This window comes from Phacochoerus africanus, chromosome X (assembly GCF_016906955.1).
Source record: "Phacochoerus africanus isolate WHEZ1 chromosome X, ROS_Pafr_v1, whole genome shotgun sequence".
Classification (NCBI taxonomy): Eukaryota; Metazoa; Chordata; class Mammalia; order Artiodactyla; family Suidae; genus Phacochoerus; species Phacochoerus africanus.
Window position 1 is genome coordinate 92401394 of NC_062560.1, and position 26017 is coordinate 92427410.

The 26017-nt window shown below is 45.8% G+C and overlaps 1 protein-coding gene across 3 annotated transcripts in view; it reads left to right on the forward strand.

The window, feature by feature from the left end:
- Positions 1–4838: 4838 nt before the first annotated feature.
- The window catches only part of MID2 (midline 2), a 100153-nt gene continuing 78974 nt past the window's right edge, over positions 4839–26017 (forward strand). The window contains exons 1-2 of one of the 3 annotated variants that reach the window (XM_047765038.1): positions 4839–5109; positions 19258–19973. In XM_047765038.1, coding sequence (XP_047620994.1) covers positions 19314–19973 — 660 coding nt within the window. In that variant the 5' untranslated portion in view covers positions 4839–5109; positions 19258–19313. Of the gene's footprint in view, positions 5110–5642; positions 5764–19257; positions 19974–26017 lie in introns of those variants that run through there. The other 2 variants (XM_047765039.1, XM_047765040.1) reach the window with 2 other exon arrangements.

The window sequence follows — 26017 nt, forward strand, 5'->3', positions numbered from 1 at the left end:
TTCTGCCTTAATCTTGGCTTTTTTTGGAGACATATCTTAAACCAAAATTTTTAACTACAAAAGAAATTCTCGAGTTCCCGTTGTGGCGCAGCGGAAACGAATCCGACTAGGAACCATGAGGTTGCGGGTTCGATCCCTGGCCTCGCTCAGTGGATTAAGGATCAAGCGTTCTGTGGCTATGGTGTAGGCCGGTAGCAACAGCTCCGATTAGACCCCTAGCCTGGGAACCTCCATATGCCTCGGGTGTGGTCCTAAAAAGGACAAAAAGACAAAAACAAAACAAAACAAAACAAAACAAAATTCTCATTCTAGAATATTTGAACAGTTATAAAATTTGTAGAATAAAACCTGAAAAATCCCCTCAACATCCACTGCAATTCTAGGTTCATACTACTTACACTGTGCTTCCAGGTTACTTTCTATGAATTTACTGGTATATAATACATCTGTTTTCTTCCACAAATACAATAATCTCTACCTGTTCGGTATATCTCTTTGTTCTTTCAATCTTTTTTTTTTTTGTCTTTTGTCTTTTTGTCTGTTGTTGTTGTTGCTATTTCTTGGGCCGCTCCCTCGGCATATGGAGGCTCCCAGGCTAGGGGTCCAATCGGAGCTGTAGCCACCGGCCTACGCCAGAGCCACAGCAACGCGGGATCCGAGCTATGTCTGCAACCTACACCACAGCTCACAGCAACGCCAGATCGTTAACCCACTGAGCAAGGGCAGGGACCGAACCCGCAACCTCATGGTTCCTAGTGGGATTCGTTAACCACTGCACCACGACGGGAACTCCTCTTTCAATCTTTTAATTTGTTTAATTCTGGTAAAATATATGTAATGTAAAATTTACCATTTTAACCATATTTTGTTGGTTTTTTTTCAGGCCGAGCCTGTGGCATATGGAAGTTCCTGGGCCAGGGACTTAATCCGTGCCACAGTAGTGATCCAAGCTGCTGCAGTGACAACGCCGGATCCTTAACCTGCTGGGCTACACAGGAACTCCAATTTTAACCATTTTTGAGTGTATAATTCAGTGGCATTAAGTACATTCAGAATGTTGTGTAACCATCACTACTATCCTGTTCCAGAACTTTGCCCATCATCCCAAATAGAAACTCTGTAACCATTAAACAATAACTCCCCATTCTCCCCTCCCTTCTGTCCCTGGTTAACTCTCTTCTATTGCCTGTCTCTATGCGCCTGATTCATGTAAAATGGTTTTTGAAAAGGTAATACACGAACATTATAAACAATACAGAAGGGCATGCACAGTGTTAAAATACTTCTCCTTCCTATGCTTGACTCCCAGGGACACAGTATCATCAGTTTCTTAGGTATCTTTACTAAAGAGTCTATGCACGGAGTTCCCATCATGGCGCAGCGGAAACGAATCTGACTAGGAACCATGAGTTGCAGGTTCGATCCCTGGCCTCGCTCAGTGGGTTAAGGATCCAGAGTTGCTGTGAGCTGTGGTGTAGGTTGCAGACGCAGCTCAGATCCTGCGTTGCTGTGGCTGTGGCACAGGCCAGCGGCTGTAGCTCCAATTCAACCCTGAGCCTGGGAACTTCCATATGCCAGGTGTGGCCCTAAAAAGCAAAAAAAAAAAAAAAAAAAAAAAAAAAAAAACCAAAAACCAAAAAACCAAAAAAAAAACAGAGTCTATGCAAATACAAGCATATATGGACAGAGCTATGCCCTCCTTCCTATTTTACATAGTAGTATCAAACCATACACAGCTTGGTGTTTTTTCTTGCTTTTTAGGGCTGCACCTGTGTCACATGGAGGTTCCCAGGCTAGGGGTCCAATCGGAGCTACAGCTGCCGGCCTACATCATAGCCACAGCAAGGTGGGATCCGAGCCATGTCTGCGACCTACACCTCAGCTCATGGCAACATGAAATCCTTGGCCCACTGAGAGAGGCCAAGGGTTGAACCCACATCTTCATGGATACCAGTTGGATTTGTTACTGCTGCAACAGGAACTTCCCACAGCTTGTTCTTTACACTTAAAAATATGTGATATATAAATATATACAAATATATATTTAATGCAGGAATTCCTGTTGTGACTCAGTGGAAATGAATCTGACTAGTGTCCATGAGGGTGCAGGTTTGATCCCTGGCCTCGCTCAGTGGGTTAAGGATTTGGCATTGCGGTGAGCTGTGGTGTAGGTCGCAGATGTGGCTCGGATCTGGTGTTGCTGTGGTGTAGGCCGGCGGCTACAGCCCCGATTTGCCCCCTAGCCTGGGAACCTCCATATGCTGCTGGTGCAGCCCTAAAATGACTATATATATATATAAAATGCAAATATTTATATAATTCTTATATATACACTGTTCTGTTATGCTACAATCAATTTCTGATTCAACCCTTTAAGAAAATTTTTTTTTCTTTTTAGGGCCACACTCGAGGCTTAACGGAGGTTCCCAGGCTAGGGGTCGAATCAGAGCCACAGCTGCCAGCCTATGCCATATCCACAGCAACGCGAGATCCGAGTCTTGTCTGCAACCTACACCACAGCTCCTGGCAAGGCTGGATCCTTAATCCACTAAGTGAGGGCAGGTGTTGAATCTGCAACCTCATGGTTCCTAGTCGGATTCGTTTCCGCTGCGCCACGACGGAAACTCCCTAAAAAATTGTTTTTTGGCGTTCTTTTGGGGCGCAGCAGGTTAAGGATCTGGCACTGTGACTCAGAGGCTTGGGTCACTTCTGTGGTGTGGTTTGGATCCCTGATCCAGGAATTTCCATATGCCGTGGGTGGAGCCAGTTATTTATTTATTTTTTTATTGTAGCAAAAGGGCATGTAATATAAAATTCACCCTCGCAACAATTTCTAAGTGTACCGACAATACTGTCACGCACATGCACATTGTTGTGCAAGAGGGTCCTCAGAGCCCCTCACTGCAGTCCTGAAGGACTGAATCTCTACATCCACAAAACAGCTCCTCCCCTCCCTCTCCCCAGAGGCCCTGGCACGCACCCTTCTACTTTCTGCTTTTGTGATTTTAACTGCTTTAGATACTTCCTATAAGTGGAATCATGAGGATCTGTCCTTCTGTGCCTGGCTCATTTCACTTAGCATATTACCCTCAAGAATGATCCATGCTGTAGCATAAGGCAGGATTTCTCTCTTTTTTTTAAGGCTAAATGTATATGCTATATTCAGTGCATATACATCGAATGTATAAGCCTCATTTTCTTTATCCATTCATCTCTCCATGGATATTTAGGCTGCTTTCACTTCTTGCCTATTATGAATAACGGGCATGAAAAGATCTCTTTGAGATTCTGCTTTCAATTCTTTCTGATATATTTCCAGAAGTGGGATTGCTGAATCATATGGTAGCTCTATTTTTAACCTTTCAAGGAACCTCCTTACTATTTTCCCTTTTTCCATCCCCACCATCATGTACAGTGTTCCAATTTCTCCACATCCTCACAAACACTTTTTGTTTTGCTTTGTTACGCTTTTCTGTTTTGCTTTGTGTTAATAATGGACATCCTCACAGGTATGAGATATTTATTGTGATTTTGGTTTGCATTTCCCTGATGATTTGTTGATGTCGAGCATCATTTTCATGTTTCTTGGCCACGTGTATGTCTTCTTTGGAGCAATGTCTATTCAAGTCCTCTGCCTACTATTTTTTTTTTTTTTTGGCTGTGTCCAAGGCATATGGAAACTCTCAGGCCAGTGACTGAAACCTTGCCACAGCAGCAACCCGAGCTGCTGCAGTGACGATGCCAGATCCTTAACCTGCTTGCCACAGGGAACAGCTCTTTGCTCATTTTTTAAATCATATTATTTATTTTGTTATTGGATTGCAGTTCTTTACGTACTAACCTCTTATCAGATATATGGTTCGCAAATATTTTTTCTCTCCATTCTGGCCTTTTCACTGTTGATTCTTCAGCTACACAGACATTTTTAAGTTTGATGTAGTCCCGTTCGTCTACTTTTGCTTTATTTTTGCCTGTGCTTTTGGTGTGACTCATTAACTTTTCTTTCTCTCAGGGTCAGACTTTCATCAGGATAGCATGGTTGTGATTTTTGTCTTCCTTGCCACCTCAGTGCTCTCTCTCTCTCTCTCTCTCTCTCTCTCTCTTTCAATCTCTCTCTCTCACATAGTTTAACAGGGGTGTTGGCTGATTACTATTGGCCTCAGATGGGATACGCCCAGAATTACCTTAATTTTTCTGGACTCATTCCCGTGCAAGGTATGGGAGGCCTACGTGATAGGAGGTTGTTTCCTCCCATTTTCTCCCTTCTTTCCCCTTCATCCTCCCTTTTTCTCCTCTTTTCCCCCATGTTCTGAAAAGAATCTCCTCTGGGGCCTTGTCCTCCTTCCCTCTCTCACCCTCCTTGGGAGGAGGGCGGTGGTCTGGGAGCCAATGACAGAGCAGCCCGAGGACTTGACTCTAGACCTGCTAGGAGTGCTTTGGCTTCCAGATGGACCAATTAGCTTATTAGAGGCAATGACTACCACAGTGAATATCTGAATAGCCGGCATCTGTCCCATTGTCCTCTTATTAAGGACCCTCTTGTTTTGCCCATCAAGGATTTGAATGTGTAAAGGAAACCCTATTCTCTCTCTCTCTTTTTTTTTTTTGGTTTTGTTTTTAAATTTTGGTGGCTTTGGTCCATCTCCACAACTTCTGCCCAAGGCCAATAAAACACGGCCATTCTCCCTTTGTAAAAAGAAAAGAGGGGTTGGGTTTCCTTCAATTGTCTGCCCTTTTCTGTCTCCTCCACTATTTTTGTTTTACTCTGTAGTTAACTTTGCATAGAGCAGCTTCGTCGAGGACCTGCGCGGTGGACCTAGGCACTCTCTTCTCCTCGCCGGTGGCCACGGCCTCTTCGTTGTTCTAACCTGGGGGTTTGTGGGACCAGGGGGGTTGGCGACTGGGAGAAGAGTTTGGCCAGAGCCTTCCTTCTGCATTTCACACACATTCTGCTCTCACTCGCGCTCTCTCTCTCTTACACACACGCACACGCAGACACAGACACACACACACACACAGACACACACACACACGCCCGCTCCGGCCCCTCTCCGTGTGTCTTCCTTCAAGATGACAGGGCGCTGGAGAAGAGGCTGCTGGAATCAGCTGGTAGGTACAGTAGTAACCTGAACCCCACCCACCCGCTGCCTTTGCTCGCTCAGGTTTCTCCGGTCACTCCTGCCCGGGGAGAAAACATGTAAACGCGCCTCCAGAGGAGGGGCAGGGGGAGCTGGGAGCGACGGGGGCGGCGGAAGGTGAGCCGGGGAAGGTGGCCGAGCACCCCTGCTGCCGGGCCCTTCCCAGCGCTCCCTCGGGGAGGCAGCCCTAGCCCAGTTCGCCCGTACCCCATCCCCCTTTTCGTCGGGATTGCCTTTTTTTTCCCTCCCGCTCTGCGGCGGCGGAAATGACAGTGTGGTGCCGCCGCGGTGTCATGGTGCTGCCCCTGGACTAAGGAGCGAAAACTCTTAAGTTTGGCTCGGGAGATCCAGCCGCGGTAGCGTGGCGGCCGCCGTGCTGTCCCCGGCGGGGCGTGCGGGCGGGCGGATCCCGGCTGCTGCGCGGCGGCGGCGGCGGCTGCGAAGGCGGGCGGCGGCCTAGAGCGGCGGCGGCGGCGGCAACGGCGGCAACGGCGGCGGCGGCGGCGGCGGCAGCAGCGGCCAGGGAGCTCGCGCCAGAGCCCGAGCCAGCTCGCGGCGGAGGCAGACGAGCACCCAGTGGCCTGGCGCGCGCCGAGGACATGGCCGGCAGCCGGGAATGCTCCGGGTAAAACGCGCCCCCTCGCCGCGGCCCCGGGGGCCGAGCGCCACCGCCCGCGCAGAGCTCGGCCCCGGCTCGGGCCGCCTCTCAGGTGCGGCCGGGGCCCGGCGCCGGCCGAGGGCTGCTCCGGAGCTCGGCGGGGCGGGGTGACGGGGCCCGTGAGGCTCGAGGTGCTGGCGGCAGCGGGGGTTCTGGCCCGGCCTTGGATCCCCGTGGCGCTGCTGGGGCCCGGGCGCCCGTCGCTGCCCAGCCCCGACAGAGTTTGCACTCCGGGGTGCGGGGCGGGGGCGGGTCCGAGGCCTCCCGCGCAGCCCGGCGGGGCCAGGCGTGGGCCCTCGAGCGGCTCTCTCGGAGCCTGGGTGCGAGTCTGGGAAAGGGTACCGCCGCCTTCCCACGCTCCCGCGGCCCGCAGCCTCCTCGGCCCGGGCGGCGCCCTTTGGCCGCCCGGCGGCGGCGGCTGCTGCTGCTGCGGCAGCCGGAGATGCTGCGGACACCCTGCCCGCGGGGGAGGCCCGGCGAAACTTAATCCCTTTGCTGCCCGGGGAGCGATCCTCGAGGCTCCGTCCGGGTGGTTCCTTATTTCTGGCCTAGCTTTGAAACCAGCTCAGTGGGGGAGAGGGAAAACTTGTAGGTCCCTAGGACAGACGGCGACCGAACGCGGGAGAGGTGGGGTTTTTCCATTCCTGGCTCGTAAGAATTAAGTAAATGACGGCCGAGTAGATTTGCCGAAACATTTTCGGTGATGATAAGGTTGAGGTTACTTAGTATTTCGTGTGCAATGCATTTCTTGGAGGCGATTCATCTCAGAGCCAGAAATTGGGCTCCTGGGGTCTCCGGGTTCTTCACTTTACCTCTCATCCACACTCCCCTACCCGCCTTCATGTTCACTCGCCTTCTTCCTACGTCGTCGTCGTCACACACCTACCTGCCCACCCGAATCTCCCACCAGAACCCACCCGTCCCCTAGACTCCTCCCCATCAACCTGTGCATTCCCAGCCTCCCAGCCATGCAGCCTCTGGCTCCTTAACCAGTTTGCCTTTTTGAGGATTTCTGAGTGTGAGGAGAATGGTTGCTGGTGATTGTGTGTCTCGGAAGAGGAGCCCTCATAAAGGAATGTATTAGAGGCTGTGTAAATAGACAAGTACTGTGTGTGGGTTGATTCTTCTGATTCTCAAGTTGGGCCATAAGGGGTGCCTTTAATCTCATTCTTCTCCCTCCCTCTACATCAGTTCTCTGGCAAGGTTCCAACAGAAGGGGACAGCTGAACAGGGAGATTCCCTCCCCTACTTCTCACCTTATCTATGCAAGAGGGTTACCCCTAACCCTCAAGCCCCCTTCTCACTCCTCTCCATGCCTCACTGCTCAATCGAGAAGCCTTTGCTATTTTTATTTTTATATATTCATGCCCACTCCATTAACTTAATACAGATATATAAGGTGAATTAGATTTCCCCTAATTGTTGCTCACAGCTTGATTTGTGTGGTTGAAATACAAGTCTAGAAGCCAAGATCAGAGAGTTCATCCCAAATCTGATGTTGCGGCGGCTTTATGGCCCTAGGACATTCCTATGACCTTTCTTTCATAGTTGATGCACTTGTATAAAAGACATCATATTGTGTACTGGCTATTGTGTGTCTTGGCTTAGTCCTTTGAAGATGAAAGGTTTCTGTAAACCCTTAGCATTATACTTTTCAAAGAAAGTACTTCGTTTACCTTTTATTGGGATAATAGCTTGACTGGGTGTAAGTAGGAACCCTAGTTTACTGGAAACCTTAACTTTCCATTATTAACTCCTTTGGGAGCCAAATCTATCACCCTACTTTGGTCCTAAGTCTGTTTCTTTCCTTCTTTCTTTCTTTCTTTTTTTTTTTTTTTTTTCTGGTGCACGTACTACTGAATGAAAACATACATAAAATTAGGCATACAGAGTAATGGTGATTATTTTAAGCTAAGGCTTGAATCATATCTAATGTACTCCAACCTCACAATCTGATTCAGACTCGTTTGGAAACATAACCTCAGCCATTTTTAGCCCATATGGGGGCAGTTAGTTAATTTCTTCTGAAAAATGGCATAAATAATTTTAGGCATGGCTGTCTAAGCACAATTAGCATCTGGCAACAGTGAGTCAACAATATGTATTAAAAGCACCTACAGTGTGCAGAGTCCTCTGCTGTCTGGGCTAATGCCCTAGCCTTGACCTTGTATTTTGGGCTCCTGCTTCTTTAAGGCCTACCACCTTACTTGCAGCTCCAGTATGGGGACAGGGAGGGGCTGTGCTGGGCAGGGGTACAGGCTAGGGACACGAAGGAGCGATTGTTGCCCTCGCATTTACTTTCATGACTACTAAACTCCTCATCTAGCATGTTGTACCTTGCAAGGCCACCCCCTGGGAAGTACTGCTGCAAATCAGAGTGCCTTGGTTGCTTCATGAACATATCATCTGAGCAGTGCAAATTGATTTAGATGAAATCGGTGTAGTTAATCCGTCCTCTCTAAGTGCAGGGCAACTTGCTCCAACTTGTAGATCCTCAAGCAGTGCCAGTGGAGTCTCATAATTGCATCCAAAAATTGCTCTGGGTTGTGAGCCTGTCCGTTCCCTCGTCCCTCCTCCCATAAAATCTGCTGACACCATGACAGTTGAGGAGGAGACTGCAGAAGGAAAATGTCTGTCCCTCAGCGCTCAGCTTCTCTGTTTCCCAACAGAAAGAGCCCTACAAAGGAGGCGAAAGAACGGAGGCCCAGAGTGTGTTGCACATGGCTATTCTCAGAGGCACCTGCTTGGCCTCGTGTGTGTCTGTCATTCAGTCTTTATGGATCTTGGTAACTCTCTAGCTGTTAGGCCTTGGGACTCAGCTGCTAGTGGAGGCCGGAGGTGATCCATGTCCCGGGAGCATTAGGCTTTGTCTTCTCTTCTGTGCACAAGGGGAAAATGTGGTGGTGTGTTTGTGACGCACCGCCTTACTTAGGCTGGGTTATCTTAGAGCATTGCCTCATCAAAATATGACAGGTAACGTGTTGATACTGGATATACGACAGCTGGGGGAGAGTTCACAGTTGTTCCCTTTTTGATGGATGAAATTTGGGTACCAAGGTGGTGGTGTGCTAACGTCTGTAGTTCAGGTCTCTCAACAGACATCGTGTTCATCACTGACCTGTGTAGAGAAGAGACTAGTCAAGTGTTTCTCAATCAGTGTTGAGATCATCATCATCATCAAGTGAGAAGATCACATGAGCGGTGCTGAGACAAGTTCCAGCTCCAGTCATCGCCCTGTGCGGGCTGCTAGTGGTCTTTTTTTGGGGGGGGGGCATGCAGCAGCCTGTGGCCCCTACCACAGCAGTGACCCGAGCCACTGCAGTAACACCAGATCTTTAACCCACTGAGCCACAAGGGAACTCCCTTACTAGTCATTTTATTTTGCCTCTCTCCCAAGGATCCATATGTGTTTCTTTGTCCATTTTTATGAATTAAAACTGCTAAGAGTCTTCTGTGGGCACTGAAGGTTTGTGGCTCTTTCTACGCTTTCTCTTTTCCCTGTCTTCCCCTTCTCCATGGCCACGGATGGATATGTTCTTTTCCATAGTCAGTCTCCCAGCTCCTGCACTGCCCTTAGAAATCCTGTAAGCTGCTAGGACTACTAGATGGTTAAAGCATGGGTGGTGGAGAGATTCCGAGTAATGTGCCAACATCCCACCACTCCCTTCTCCATGTCAGGTTCACCTGAATCCGTAATAAGGGTGTTGGCGCTGCCTAAGTGGGTTAGCGAAGTATCCTTTGTAAGACTTGTCCTACTTGGGTTCTTTACTCCCTGACGGGCTCTGACTGCCTGACCTTGGGCCTTGTCTCAGCCTCTTTGCTGCAGGTCAGACTCCTCTCGTTGATGAACAGCATGCCTAGTCTCTGGATCTTCCTTTTACAGAAACCCCAAAGTCTGATAACAGAGTCATTCTATAACCTAAAATCCTCCGGAAACAGAAAATCCCAGTATTTACAATAGGAGTAGAACATATGAGCATGGTAGACAGTGCTAATGCAAGACAGTGATGCGTCTGAATGGATACAGCCCAGAGATAGAAAAAATGGTTTACGGTCCAGAATCCTCCATCGCTTTGTCTATAGCCCTTTGTTCAGTGTTGCTAGGATCCATGTGGTTCCCAGGGGAGTAGAAGCTCGATTTCAAATAGGCTTCTGTTCCCTGTCCCTTGTTTCTGACCTGAACCTGGGGTCCTCGCAGCCTGACATCCGACAGGATGCCTTCCATGTATGTTTTGCCAATTTTATTCCGTAGAAGTAGAGATGACTGCCCATCCAGGTGTCCCACTGAATATTTGAAAATTTGCAAGTATTTCATTGGGTAGCAGAGATTGGGGAAAGCAGTCCTAGAATAGATAGAAAGCTGTGCTGACAGCCTCAGGTGAATGCGTCTGTTCTCCATTTGCTCCCCAGCATCAAAAGTGCCAGTGGAATTGGCATTAAGATAAAGGTGTTATGAACTGTACGTATGATTTCTGACAATTAGCATGTGTTACCTTGGCAAATCCGTTTCTTGGTTACTTAGATTAATGTTTTGTGTTTGTAGCAGATCTAGGACTTTTAGTTCTGCTCTTGTGATATTCGTTTTAATGTTTATGATGTCTATATGGTATAAAATAGCCAACGGTTGGATTTAGGAGCTAATTATTGTAAAGAAGAGATCATTAAATGCATGTACTATAAAATATTAAGTAGGCTTTAACAACCTATTAGACAGGAACTGGCTCTGGTGCTGTCAGCCGGTGATCACCCTCTGAGCTCTTCTTATGCATGATAAAAGTTTAAGAAAAAAGAGAGACAGTTCTTCCCTTGGGTGGGGGTGGGGGTGGGGGTTGGGGGAGAGCTCCAGTTTCACAGGGGAGGCGTATGGATATAATAAATACCACAATCAGAAGCACGGTCCTCTGGAAAACTTGTAGGGGAGTGTAATTGTCTTCTGTTATGCCAACCATGCATTTGAGGTGAATTTCCAAACTTGTGCTATTTCCTTAATAACTTGCTCAGTATCTGTCATCTGTGAATGTGTGTTGAGAATATCAGTATTTGTAAAGCAAGTTAATAATTGTATCCCCATCAGATCCTCAGGAGCCTATAGGATGGGTAGGGCAAGTGTTTTTCTTTTTTCTGTCTTTCTTTCTTTTTTTGCCTTTCGTCTTTTTAGGGCCACACCTGCGGCATATGGAGGGTCCCAGGCTAGGGGTCCAATCGGAGCTGCAGCCTCCGGCCTACACCACAGCCACAGCAACCCCAGATCTGAGCCGTGTCCACGACCTACACCACAGCTCACGGCAACACCGGATCCTTAGCCCACTGAGTGAGGCCAGGGATCGAACCCGCGTCCTCACGGATTCTAGTCGGGTTCGTTAACCACTGAACCATGACAGGAACTCCAGACAGGTGTTTTTCGTTTGACAGATGAGGTGGCTGTAGCTCCAATAGTTGAAATGTCTTACCTGGGGTCACAAGGCCAATTGAGTTTAGAACTAGGACTACAGCCAGGCTCTGTTATGAAGAGCAAATGAGATAATGACTTCGGAACCATTTAAAAGTATAAAATTGGTACACAAATGTAAGATGATGGTTATTATTAATTCTGTTTACTTACCATCTAGCCTCTTTTTTTTTCAGTCTGTATCTTTTTAGGGCGAGAATTCTCTACATCTGTTGCCTTTTGTTACCATGTGATCTTTCCTGAGCTGCAAGGGGTCCTTTCCTAGTAGTATTCTAGGATTTGGTTGTCTTCCTTTTTTTTCCAAAAGGTGCTATTATTTTATGCCTTTGGGACCCCCCTCCTCTTTAGTTGTCCTCCAGAACACCCATTATATCTTCTCTGAGGTACAACAGGCAAAGCCAGCCACAGTCATTCCTTCAGCACCTTGGCTTAGCCAAGGGAAAGTAATGGATTTTGTTTATTTCCAGTTCCTTTCGTGATGATGCCCTTTGCTTGTCAGCCTTTCTAGTCACACTAATAAATAAGATCTATGTGGTGAGGAACCAGTTTTCAATAATCCAAGGTGTCTTTCCTATCTGGTAACAGATAGCGAGAGCTCTGTAATAATAGGATGTCAGAGCTGGAACGCGCATCTTAAAGCGATCGGCTGGCGAGTCTCGCGTCCCGACTCGAAGGACATTTTACCGTTAAGGGAACATCAGACTAAGCCAGGACTCATTTGCTCAGCCTCCAGGGCAGAGAGACAGTTTCTAGTGTCTTAAGGAAGCGCTCGTGGGATGTGAATGTTAATATCCTGAAGAATGTAAATCCTACAGCCCAGCTCAATCCTCGTTCCGCAGCCCGGAGGTCAGGCTGGGTTTTACACTCCTGGTTTTTCTGGGAAGAAAGGGAGACGGTGGCTCCTCCGGGAGGCAGCGAGAGCCTAGAGCCATGCTCTGCAGACCCGGAAGATGAAAACTAGATGGAATGTGAACTGTTGAAATAAGTGGGCATTTAATTATGTTCAAATAACATTTGAAATAATAGAATTCTGCCAAGTGCAGATCACAGCGTCTCTCTCTGAGCACTTAAACTGAATGCTGGATTCGAAGGGCAGTGCTGAAATCAATTTTTCAGTGTAGAATGTATTATTTTTATCCTAATGATCTGCACTGAAACTCCTTCGTATTTCTACCTACTCACACCGCCTTATGATACCTTCTTATAGCTTATTCTCATCAGCTTGTTTTTTTTTTTTTCTTCCTTTCAGGGATCTCAGCCTGAAGGGGGATGCAGGGTGATGATAAGCCATACAGAAACAATTTTATAATAGAACAAGGGCAAATACGTAAACATCCTTATTTGACTACACGGCAGTAACTACATGATATGGAAGAGAACAAATCAGTGGATGTGGATGTGGGCATTTGTTTCTTGACATGCCATTGGTCTGCCCACCCAGGCATTTTTCATCAGTGCATTTTTATGACAAACCATTGTGTTTTCTGGCAGAAGCTTCGTGGTTACCTGTCTTTTGGTGGCACCCTATCAGGTTGACATCTTGTCTTTATCCTTAGTATATTCTCTAATTCTGCATAAATTAGTGCTTCACAAACTTTTCGAAGTTGCAGCACTGCTATTGTTTTATTTTTGGTCAGACCACTTCCTCCTCTACTTCCTAAAAGTATTCTGTGACATAGAAGTCAAATATTTTTAGGAGTCTTATAATTTTTAAAAGAATAAAAATTGGGAGTTCCCGTCGTGGTGCAGCAGAAACCAATCTGACTAGTATCCATGAGGACGAAGGTTCGATCCCTGGCCTCGCTCAGTGGGTTAAGGATCCGGCGTCAATGTGAGCTGTGGTGTAGGTTGCAGACATGGCTTGGATCTGGCATTGCTGTAGCTGCGGTGTAGGCCGGCAGCTATAGCTCCGATTTGACCCCTATATGCCACGAGTGTGGCCCTAAAAAGACCAAAAAAAAAAAAAAAGAAGAAGAAGAAAGAAAAAAATTGGGACCTGATAATTTTCTGACATCCATTGATCATTAGAGATATCCCAGGGTATTGTAAAAAAACCTCGACAGGGAATCACTAACCTAGAAAAACAATTGAAAGGAGTAAGCAATTCAGTAGTGTTTAGAAATATTACATAACTTCACAGTTGGCAGTATAGAATAGTGGTTGACTGTTCACACACTGGAGTCAGACCTGGGTTTGTATCTTTTACAAAAATTAAGATAAAATTCACATACCATAAGATTCACCATATTAAAGTATACAATTGAGTGGTTTTTAGTATATTCACAAAGCTGTGCAATTATCACTGCTATCTACTTCCTAAACATTTTCGTCACCTCCCCCCAAAGAAACCCCATCTTAGATGACACCAAATGCCACCAGAGTAGTCACTCTCCATTCCCTCCACTTCCATCTTCCCCAGCCTCCAGCCCTTGACAAACACTAACTAATATACTTTCTGTTCTTTTGGGTTTACCTATTCTGGGCATTTCATATATAGGGAATCAGCAAATCTGTGACCTTTTGTGACTAGCTTCTTTCACTTCGCATAATGCTTTCAAGGAGCATCCGTGTTGTAGCATGCATCAGTACTTCATTCCTTTTTCTTGCTGAATGATATTCCATTGTATGGCTATACCAGATTTGTTTATCCATTCATCAATTGAGGGACTTTCAGGTTGCTGCCACCCTTTGGTTGTTATAATAATTCTGCTATGAACATTTATGTACCTGAAGTTCCCTAGTGACTTGGTATTGTCACTGCTATGACTCGGGTTTTGTTTTTTGTTTGTTTGTTTTGCTTTTTAGGGCCGCACTGGTGGCATATCAAGGTTCCCAGGTTAGGGCTCTTTGCCACAGCCACAGCCACAGCCACACAGGATCCGAGCCGCATCTGCAACCTACACCACAGCTCATGGCAATGCCGGATCCTTAACCTGCTGAACGAGGCCAGGGATCGAACCTGAGTCCTCCTGGACGCTAGTCAGATTCGTTAACCACTGAGCCACGAAGGGAACTTCTTTGGCTCAGGTTTGATTTTTGGCCTTGGAACATTCACCTGCCATGGGTGCAGCCAAAAAAAAAAAATGTGTGCAAGTTTTTGAGTGAGAATATCCTAAGTTGTTCTGGATCATATGGTAACTACATTTAACATTTTGAGGAACTGCCAAACTTTCCCAAAGCAGCTGCATCATTTTACATTCCCACCAGCAATGTATGAGGATCCCAGTTTCTCCACATCCTACTTGCCATTCCCTTTTTTTTTTTTTTAATTAGGGCCATCCTAGTGTGTGTAAAGTAATACTACAGCCGTCCTAGTGAGTGTGAAGTGGTATCTCACTGTGGTTTTGATTTGTATTTTCCTGATGACTCATGGTGTTGGGTACCTTTTCATTTGCTCCCTGATCATTTGTGTATCTTCTTTGAGGAAATGTCTATTCGGGTCCTTTGCCATTAAATTTTTTTTTTTGGTCTTTTTATTGTTGAGTTGTAAGAGTTCTATATATATCTAGGTACTCGACCTATATCACATATATGATCTGCAAATATTTTTTCCCGTCCGTGAGTTGTCTTTTCACTCTCTTGATGGTGTTATTTGCAGTACAGAAGTTTTAAATTTTGATGAAGTCCAATTTATCTATTTTTTTCTTCAGTTATTTGTGCATTTGGTGTCATCTAAGAAACCCTTACTTAACCCTAAGTTCATGAAGATTTACACTTATGTTGCCTTCCAAGAGTCTTATAGTTTCTACTCTTACATTTATTTATTTATTTATTATTTTTTTGTCTTTTTGCCATTTCTTGGGCCGCTCCCACAGCATATGGAGGTTCCCAGGCTAGGATGGGAACTCCCTATAGTTTCTACTCTTACATTTAGATTGTTGATCCATTTTGAGTACATTTTGATGTGTAGTGTGAGGTAGGGCTGTAACGTCATCCTCTTGCATGTGGGCATCTGACTGTCCCAAACCAGTTGTTGAAACGATTATTCTTTTCCTGTTGAATGGTTTTGAAACCTTTATCAAAAGTCAGTTGACCCTGAATATATATATATACTCCCAGTTTTATGCCGGGTTTGAATCTTAGCTACTTGCAAACAAATGTGACTGGGGGCAAATTACCTTTTTTTGTTGTTGTTGTTGTTGTCGTCGTCATAATAGTACCTACCTTTTAGAAGGTTGTGAAAATTCAATGAGATAATGCATGTAAAGGGGATTATTTACTGCCTGGCACGTGGCAAACACCCAATAAATCTTATGGGGAAAGGTGCTTAGGTTATCAGGGAGGTAGGGAAAATGGGAGACAGGTTGAAAGGATGCTGGAATATTAGGAGCGACCAGAACAAGGCAGCCTCATAAATGAGAGATGAGATGAACAGATGTCTGAAGAAGCTCAAAAATATTCAGTTCCCCCAGATAGGCTAAAGCAGTTCTTCTATGATAATAAATTAAAACAGAATGGAAACAGTATAATAGAAAAAGTTACTAGAAGCAACAGACCGCAGCCATCTTATATTATTCTTTATAGAGCTGAAATCAGTTAAGGTGGTTATTTTAGAGCACTGACGTCTGGATTTTGTTCCGTCAAGGACTCTCGAGGACATTTTATTTTTTTTTAATTTAATTTAATTTAATTTAATTTTTTTTAATTTTTATTTTATTTTATTTTTGTCTTTTTGCTATTTCTTGGGCCGCTCCCACGGCATATGGAGGGTCCCAGGCTAGGGGTCAAATCGGAGCTGTAGCCACAGGCCTACGCCAGAGCCACAGCAACGCGGGATCCGAGCCACGTCTGCAACCTACACCACAGCTCATGGCAACGCCGGATCATTAACCCACTGAGCAAGGGCAGGGCCCGAACCCGCAACCTCATGGTTCCTAGTCGGATTCGTTAACCACTGCACCACGACGGGAACTCCTCGAGGACATTTTTAATGCTATGGACAGCCCTCTCCCCACGAAAAGTGCCTATATGATATACAACCTTCTTTACACGTTTCTAGAAGGTTCAAAAACCCCCAGTTCGAAGTCCTGTTTTGACCTTTATCCAAGGCAGGCCTGACCCACTGCATATGCTTTCCTAAGCTTAATTTCATAGTGAGGTTCAGGTATCACACTTAGGGTCAACTTTTTGGGTCACAGGAACATTCGAAGAGCTTTGCCTCTGTATGGAAGAACGTATATGGCAGGCTCCTAAGATTTAGAAGCGTTGTGGTACTCTCTCTCTCTTTTTTTTTTTATTTTTATTTTTGTCTTTTTAGAGCCTCATCCACAACATATGGAGGTTCCCAGGCTAGGGGTCGAATCGGAGCTATAGCTGCCGGCCTACACCACAGCCACAATAATGCGGGATCTGAGCCGCGTCTTTGACCTACACCATATCCCACAGCAATGCCGGATCCTTAACCCACTGAGTGAGGCCAGGAATGGAACCCACAACCTCGTGGTTCCTAGTCAGGTTCGTTAACCACTGAGCCACGACATGCACTCCAGAGTTGCAGTCCTCTAATTGTCATAAAAATTTCAACTCGGAGACAGGTCTGTCAGCAATGCTCCTGACCAGCTGTCATTTTGGCAGGAGGCCTTCCTTGATTCTCCCAGGTAGCTTCCAGCAGGGCCACTGAGGAGTGCAGCCAGGCCCTTCTGGAAGAGACAGTAGGACAAGTGCAGAGTGAGATGGAGATGGGCCTAGAGGAAAGAGATATGATTCTGAAAGGGACCAGGCGTGAGAGGCAGTTTCAGAGACACTCAGAGTGACACCGAGAGACACAAATAGAAGCGGAAACATGCTGTCAGGAAACCCTCTTGTAAATAGTCAGGATATTTGTCAAGTGAAGGAGGTGAGATGCTTGAAATAAAGGTGTAGAGGAAAGAGCACAGGCCTTGGCACTAGACCGACCCAGGGCTCTGGGTGTGTATGTTCCCGGTTCATTTGCTTAATGATGCTGAGCCCCAGGTTCCTAACCCTACTATGCGCCTAGTATTAGCACCTGCTGTACAGCCTCCCTGGTAGAATGTAATGAAATATTGTGTGTCAAGTTTGTAACATGGTCCTCAGAATACAGGAGGTGCTCCATAAATGCTAGGTCCTTTCTTTAACGCCCTCTACTTTAAGGGAGCCTTCATTTATGAATACTTCCTGTGTTTGAGGCCCCGGGCTATGAATCAAACTATGATAGCGTTGGTGCCCTCGAGGAGCAAGGCACGTTAGCGGGAGACATAGATATGTAAATGAAATACCACAGAAGGTTCTGGAAGCCAGCAAGTAGTTGAAGTGATACACCTGTACATGAGGGAACTCCCAGGTTTCTAGGCTTGGATGGTGATATTCAACCGACAGGGCACATTGGAAGAGGAGAAGGTGTTTCGTTTTGAGGGGCAGGGGAGAAGAGCAGGCTCCTTTATGGACATGTTTGAATTGGAGCAGTGGAACTACCAAAGGCAATCTTCCCGCCTTGAGTGAGTGTTGGAGTCGGTCATCTCTAATGTCTCTTCCAATTCGAAGATTCTATGATATGTGTGCATTTTAATTGTTTGCCTCTTTCATCTTTATAGGCGAATGTTGATAGATGTTATAAGCGACAAAATACTAGCCAACCCTTTTCCAGCACTTGTACTTTCTAAAATAAGAATAGCACTCATCTCCTTTTTTGAAAACCAGGGGTTGTACCAACATCTAAACTTATCAAACCCACTGAGAATGACTGTTGTACAAAAAGATTCTTCACTTTTACAGCCCAATTTCCTATAGATTTCTGTTAAATAGGTAGGTAGTTCAGTGCACTTCAAAGGTTTGATTTAGAAAGAGCTTTTTAGGGCAGCTCCTGCTGTGGCCCCACGGGATTGGTGGCATCTTGGGAATGCTGGGATGCGGGGTTCGATATCTGGCCTGGCACAGTGGGTTAGGGATCCGGCGTTGCCACAGCTTCTGCTTAGATCGAGGCTGAGGCTGGGAACTGATCCCTGGCCCGCGAGCTCACATGTCGCCGGGCAGACAAAAATGAAAAAAAAAAAAAAAAAAAAAAGCAAAAACAAAAAACCAAACCCCAACAACAACAGCGTTTAGGGCTATCTGTATTGTACTTGTGCACAACATAAGATAGGACTCAGTCTTTAAGTTTCCTGTGAGAGGGCGCTGTGGATATCTCTGACAGATGATAAAATCTGCACAAAATACCAATGGCAGAATCAAACTTCTTTTAAGCCTGATGAGAGTCTCCAGTGATAGCGAGATGATAAACAAGAGTTATATTCAAAAGCAATAGATTCCTTTGTCTTTCCTAAAAATAGGATTAACACTTAAAACCCATAACACATGTTTTATATTTTTGATATTTTAATATTCTCCTCTTTGTCTCTAGTAACTAACTCCGTTTATTAAAAATGGGCTGCAACAGAAATTTCCATGCGTGGTAATAGGAAGTAACTCAAGCTCACGCATCAGAAGAACTTATTATCCTGCTCCAAGAACTACATTTTTCTAAGGCTCTCTCTTCTTTTCCTGCGTAGGCTCTTAGAAATGGATCATTTCAAGAACTAGAGCGTTAGTTTGAAATATGGCCTTGTTTTCCTTCCACTAGAAATGAAATAGGAGCAGCCTCTATATTTTACCTGGACGTAAAATAGAGAACAATATAGGAGAGTGGAGATTGAGAATTGGGCAGAGCCTTGGGCTTGTCATAGTCCAGGACAAGGGATGTGGGTGAGGAGGATGTGTGAGAGGCTGATCCGTGCCGGTGTGGGGAGCTGCAACAGTATTGTGAGTCAGTAAGCCGGGATGCAGAGGTGGCCACTAGCTTCTGTTTATTAGTGCAGGAAAATAAACCCAGGCCTTTGTCACAAACAAGGTTTAAAGGGGGAGAATGGCTTTCTGATTCATTCCCAAATTGCTTTCCTATTGCTCCAGCATCCCTGGGGAATCCAGCCTGCAAAGCCCCCATTGGTTAGTGTGCAATTATGCTACATCCACGTTTCCTTTGGAAATGCTTAATGACCCTTGCTTTGTGTTCCTTGCAGGTGAAAGCCCAGCCTCTGCGGTTCTTAATGCCTCAGCAGGATTATTTTCACTAAAGATGGAAACACTGGAGTCTGAATTGACCTGTCCAATCTGCCTCGAGTTGTTTGAAGACCCCCTCCTGCTCCCTTGTGCTCACAGCCTCTGCTTCAGCTGCGCCCATCGCATCTTGGTCTCGAGCTGCAGCTCTGGTGAATCCATTGAACCCATTACCGCTTTCCAGTGTCCTACGTGCAGGTATGTCATCTCGCTGAACCACCGAGGCCTGGACGGCCTCAAGAGGAATGTGACTCTGCAGAACATTATTGACCGCTTCCAGAAGGCTTCTGTCAGTGGACCCAATTCCCCAAGTGAGAGCCGCCGGGAGAGGACTTACAGGCCCAGCAGCGCCATGTCCAGTGAGCGAATTGCTTGCCAGTTCTGTGAGCAGGACCCGCCAAGGGATGCAGTGAAAACGTGCATCACCTGCGAGGTCTCCTACTGTGATCGTTGCCTGCGGGCCACGCACCCCAACAAGAAACCTTTCACCAGCCACCGCCTGGTGGAACCCGTGCCAGACACACATCTCCGAGGGATCACCTGCCTGGACCATGAGAATGAGAAAGTGAACATGTATTGTGTATCTGATGACCAATTGATCTGTGCCTTATGCAAACTGGTGGGGCGTCATCGAGACCATCAGGTCGCGTCCCTGAATGACCGGTTTGAGAAGCTCAAGGTAAGGGATCTGGGAAACACGCCTTACACAACTTTGTCTCTTCACACACACACACACACACACACACACACGGGTATGCAGTTTGCGAGTTCCCTAATAAAAGGGGTCACTTTTCCTATCTGCCAAGTGAGTTAACTCCAGGTTCTTCTCGTGAAGAGCAGACTCCTCACCTGCAAGCTCCCGCTGGAACCCAGCTCGTCTCTTGCACACCCCTGCTTGCATTCATTCACCTCCGGCCAGTTCTGGGGGAGTTAGTCCATGCATGGCCCACACTAGTAGTCCGTCCAGGGACACAGCGCCCTCTCTCCTCTGACAATGACACATTGCACCTTGCATATCTTTGCCATGATCTTTCCACTTCTGCTTTTAAGTATGTGCGTACCTGTGTAGGCGTACTACAATTAGCATATGTGCTGATTTGCATATGTACACGTACAGCAATGAGAAGCTTGGGTGTGTCTCCATGTAGGTGTGGGTGGAGGTGTCTGAGTGTATCTGTGTAGGCGAGAGTTTTTTTGTGGAGGACAGTAGTGTGTGTGTTTGCACAGTCAGTTCACTAAAACAATTCTTCGGCACCGTCCCCTACAAAGCGCCACCGAGCTCTTAACAGGGGGCTAATTCTAAGCCTGCCTTAAAAAACAAAACAAAATAGACAGACGAAAAAGGGACTTCAGTGTACCATGAAGTCCGGAGGGAGAATCAAATACCTGAACTAAAAATTTCAACCGAAGGCGATAACTATTTAATCCAGGATCAGATGACGCGCCAGTGTTTGTTTTTGTGGGTTGCAGACTGAAGTGCTGGTTTGCAGTCCCTGCCTTGGAAGTTCCTGTTCAGGGGTCAGAGTTTTCTGACGTTGTTGTGCTCTGTGATATTTACGTGCATGTCCAGGAGCCTTTTTTTTTTTTTTTTTAAGCACTACTCTCTCATGGCGATGTTAGCAAATGTCAGATCCAGCAAACTGCTTTACTCCCCTTGCCTGCCTGCTTGGTGGCTTAATTTTTCTTAAGAAGGGAGCTACGGAGTTCCCGTCGTGGCGCAGTGGTTAACGAATCCGACTAGGAACCATGAGGTTGCGGGTTCGGTCCCTGCCCCTGCTCAGTGGGTTAACGATCTGGCGTTGCCATGAGCTGTGGTGTAGGTTGCAGACGTGGCTCGGATCCCTCGTTGCTGCGGCTCTGGCGTAGGCCAGTGGCTACAGCTCCGATTCGACCCCCAGCCTGGGAACCTCCATATGCCACAGGAGCAGCCCAAAGAAATAGCAAAAAAAAAAAAAAAAAAAAAAGAAGGGAGTTACTTAATAGACATTCCAGAAAAATAAAATGTTTAACTGAATAGGATTACCACCCCCCAAAGAGGTCCTGGGTATGTAAGCCAAGCTGGAAGGAAGACCCAGACCGGATGGAAGGAAGGAAATAAGGGAGTGGAGATTTTCCTCTTGCCACACTGTGGAAAAGTCACTGTAACTTCAGTAAAAATGATGATGTTGGTGAGGCTAGCAGTGCTCAGAAGACATTGCACTTTCCCTTCTGAGATTTATTGAAAACAAGATTGAGAGTCATGCTGACAATGCTTTCTGCTTTTTTTGATTATTATTTGCATTCAGTATTTAGAAATTTGTACAACGTTCCATGTTTATCCGTTGGTTTCCCTCAGGCGGATAGTCTCAGTTCTGTCAAGATTGCAGAGAGGAATAATCTCATTGGCTTCAATTCGTAGAATCCTAAAATGGAATAGACTGCAGACTTGGTAAAGTAGTATAAATGAGTCACTTACGGAGCATGACAATGGGAGAAAAAAGAACGTATATATGTATGTGCAACTGGGTCACCTTGCTGTACAGTAGAAAATTGACAGACCACTGTAAACCAGCTATAATGGGGAAAAATCAAAATCATTAAAAATAAAAAATACAGGAGTATAAATGGAGGCTTTGCTAGTTTAAGTGTTTTGGTTCAAGTCACAGACTTGGAACTGGAACTCAGCTTCTAGAGCTAAGTTAAGAATCCTTTCTTCTGTAGCCTGCTGCCACTTTGCTTTAGACCTAGATTTTCTCCATGAAATGTGATTTGAAACTTAAATTTATGCTCCGGCAACTGCACATTTCATGGGTCACAGAGAAACGATTAACAGCGTGGAGGAGAGAACATATTGTATAAACTTACGGCTTTTCAATGGCAAGAGATGGAGGCGGGGCTGCAGGAAGAGTGAGGGATATGGCGAGGATAGAACAATCTCTGCCAAATATTTGCAGGTGTTGGAACTATAATAAGGCATTGGCCTTGAGAAATATTCCAAACAGAAAAATCTGTATCCATATGTACTGTTGAGATAACAAAAGACTGGTTAGAACGAGCCTGTATCTACAGAACACCAGCTTTTTGAAAACATCCGAAACCACGAAAACACTGGATGATTGATTAGATATTTGGCATCATGCAGCTATCGTCCTTGTCTCCAGGGATGGATGGGACGCAAATCATTTTACCAAAAGATACTTTGCTCTGGAACGAATCGGTAATTTTTTGGAGACAGAAAGGCCAGCTCGTGAAGCGTTCCCCTTTAAGTTTTAAGGAAATGTGCAGAAAATTCAGATTATAAATTAAGTGGAAACTTTTTTGCTCATTTTTGGACAGAGAGTGGAAACATATGAATCATTCCCAACCGTGTGGTTTGTTCTGTTGTCTGGAACATCTTGGACTTTGGGGAGAGAGAGGAAGGTGCTGCTTATGTGAGGGGAGGGGTAGGGTGGGGTGGGGGGTCACTTTGGTTTGGTGCCAAGAATAAAAGGATGTTCATTCTGCACATGGAGCAGAGAGGAAGCCTGACTTTTCGTGTCACACATACTCACTTCTTTGAGTTAATTTTAATTTAGAAGAGCATTTAGGATTATCCCTTTAATCTGCTTGATTTTTCCCCAAGGAGAAAGGAGAAAGCCAGCTGTCAGAAGCTGGGGGGGAAGGGGATGGCTTTGAGCGTACCCCCAGCCCTGCCCTGTGGAGAGCATGGGAGTCCTATGGGAGAAGGGGAAGGGGTTTGACTTTCTGGCCAGTGACTGATAGTGTTTCTTTGTACTTTCTTGTTCTGGAAATTCACTATTGGGGTTTATAATGACCCTTTTGGGGACTAACCTCCCTGATGAGCATTTAGTGGCCTCTAATGTTTATTTGTTCCATAAAGAATAAAGAAATCATTGCATTATAGATGAAAGGTCAGAATCACCAGAAGCCAGCCTGTCTTCTGAACGTGTGCTCGAAATGGATTAGAGGGTTTGGGCTGCTTAGTATAGTTTATTCTCCTTAGTTATTTGTTCTCTCTACCTAAATATCCTTCGGGAGGCTACTAGTGGTTCAATGAATCCTTCAGTTTGAATGAGTAATCGTGCTCATGACAGTTTTTATGCTCGTAAGGCCGATCCTTGTCACTATTTTCTCTATTACTTCTCTTTGCACTCATTTTGCCCAACATGTATCTTAGTTCATGATATGTAGTGCGTTTCTATAAAAATGCTTCAGATTTTAGAGTTTTCATCGTCGTGATTTCCTCCCCTTAGAAAAGATTGGTCTTATTGTATTAATAAATGTCGCCTTGATAAAAGAGGTCAAATTTGGAGTTCCCGTCGTGGCGCAGAGGAAACGAATCCGACTAGGAACCGTGAGGTTGCAGGCTCGATCCCTGGCCTCACTCAGTGGGTCAAGGATCCGGCGTTGCCGTGGGCTGTGGTGTAGGTCGCAGACACGGATGTGGCTCGGATCCTGCATTGCTGTGGCTCTGGCGTAGGCCGGCAGCTGTGGCTTTGATTAGACCCCTGGCCTGGGAACCTCCACATGCTGTGGGTGTGGCTCTAAAATAAATAAATAAATAAATAAATAAATAAAAATAGGTCAAATTTAAGTGACTCTCTTGGTGACAGGTCTCAACTCAATATTTCAAGTTCTGTACAACTGGGTTCTCCTGCTTGCCCATCTGCATTTTCTTCCTGCCTCTCTCAAACATGTCACCTTCACCTGCTCAGGCTGGCTTCCCAACTGTCTGCCAAACCTACCACTGCTTCTTCCGACTCTTAACCTTCACTCATACTATTATCTCGGCCTGGCCTGCGGAGGAATCCTACCTATTCTTTAGTCCTCAACTGAAGTCCCACAAGGCCACTTCAACACACTCCACCTGTACCCACGCACAATGGTTTTTTTTTTTTATTTCTCCAGTGTCTTCCTTAGTGTCTAGGACACATAGTATATGCTCAAGAAATCCCAATGAATTAAATCTTGGTCATGAATTTGCAGGATGTATACCAGCATGTAGAGCGTGTTTCTATTCTTATAAGATATAAATCTGTCTTGCCATTATGAATACTTTTGAAGTCTGGAAAAAAAATCTCTTGCGAACTGCGGATAATGTTAAAAACCAGAGTGTTAGCAAAAGTTATGCTGTGTCTTTAATTTTAGTTGCCTATCCATGTTGATTGCTGGATTTTCCAACTGCCTAACCCTATGGTGACATCTGTATAAATCAGATGTGATTATTATAATTCTCTTTGAGAGTGATGTCTTCACATTTCCATGCCCACAGCCTGCCAAAAATATAGCTGATGAAAACCAGGGGGAATAGAGGAATTTCCTGAGAGGAATAAACAAGTACATTTTCTTTTTCTCATTACATTTCCACAAATTCATTACTAGAAATAATTCTTAAATGCAGTTACATTTACCTATCAGGGATCTTGTTGTCATAACATATGACCTGGCGCTAGAGTACATTTTTTTGTTGTTGTTACAGAAAAGTAACACACACACACACACACACCACGAAGAGAGACTGAGACACAGAGCGCTAAAGACTGCCAGACAAAGAGAAGAGAGATATGAGCCTTGGAGACTGTTCAAAGGAAAACCACAACGAGAGTTAAAAAGGTTGGAAAATATGATATTCTAGAATCTTATCAGAGTTGGTTCCTTGTCCTTCTTCCTACTCAGTCGCTCTGTCATCCACCCACCCATTCTCACTCAGCCACCACCTTCTCCCAGTCGTTTGTCTACTCACCCACTTGACACCCACTTCTGTCTGCCAAAACAGATACCCTCTCGGCTTATCTCCCAGTGGACATTTGGCTGTTTCTGGACCAGTCGGAATACGAGCGTCAGGGAAAGAAGAAGAAGCATCTCTATGAGAGACTGGGTTGAGAGAGGGCATATTTGCATACATATGTATGTGTCACTATATACGAGTGTGTGTATTTCTGCCCGGGGGAGTGGCTGAGAATGTAATCTCTGTGTGTCTGTGTGCATCTATCAATGTGTGGCACTGTGTGTGAGGAGGAGAGAGGCCCTTGTTCATCTCCTGTGGGCTTATCTGTGGCCAGCTTGGGTATGGGGGCCACCCTAGGGAGGGTTAGGCCTTCGGTAGAACCTATCCCGAGAGGAGGAGTCTCCCTAATAAACGAGCCGCACGATAAGGCAGATCTTCAGCGGAGGCCAGGATGGGTTACCGTAGGCGAGGGGACAGAAGAGGTTGTTTCTTACATTTACTGACGTAGGTGCTGAATCACCGTAGCTAGATCTAGTAAGAGCAAAGCACAGGTGTCTAGATTTGCAGGCTGTAAGCTATGGTGGTGGACACGTGGGGTGGGGGTCGTATCTGTCATGGGCTTTCTCAGCTAAACCAGGCTTCCGCTCACGATTGGAAAATCATTCTTGCTTGTAGATCTGGCTGATCTATGGTCTCTTCACAGACGTTGAAGAACGTATGGTCTCCGGAGGAGACAGTCTGGGGGGGTTGGGGGATGTGCTTGGGTCGTGGGATGGAAATCCTGTGAAATTGGATTGTGATGATCATTATACAACTACAGAAGTGATAAATTAAAAAAAAATTGTCCAAGACTTTCTCCCCGACACTTGTCATATGTACAAATCTGTACATGGTTTCTATGGGTGTGGGGTAAAAATGCGTTTTATTCCATTTCTATTTGAACTGTGTGCTAAGACTCATTTGAACCCCCCCTTTTTTGGCTTCTCCTGTAATTATACTGATTCTGTGGCTCTAGT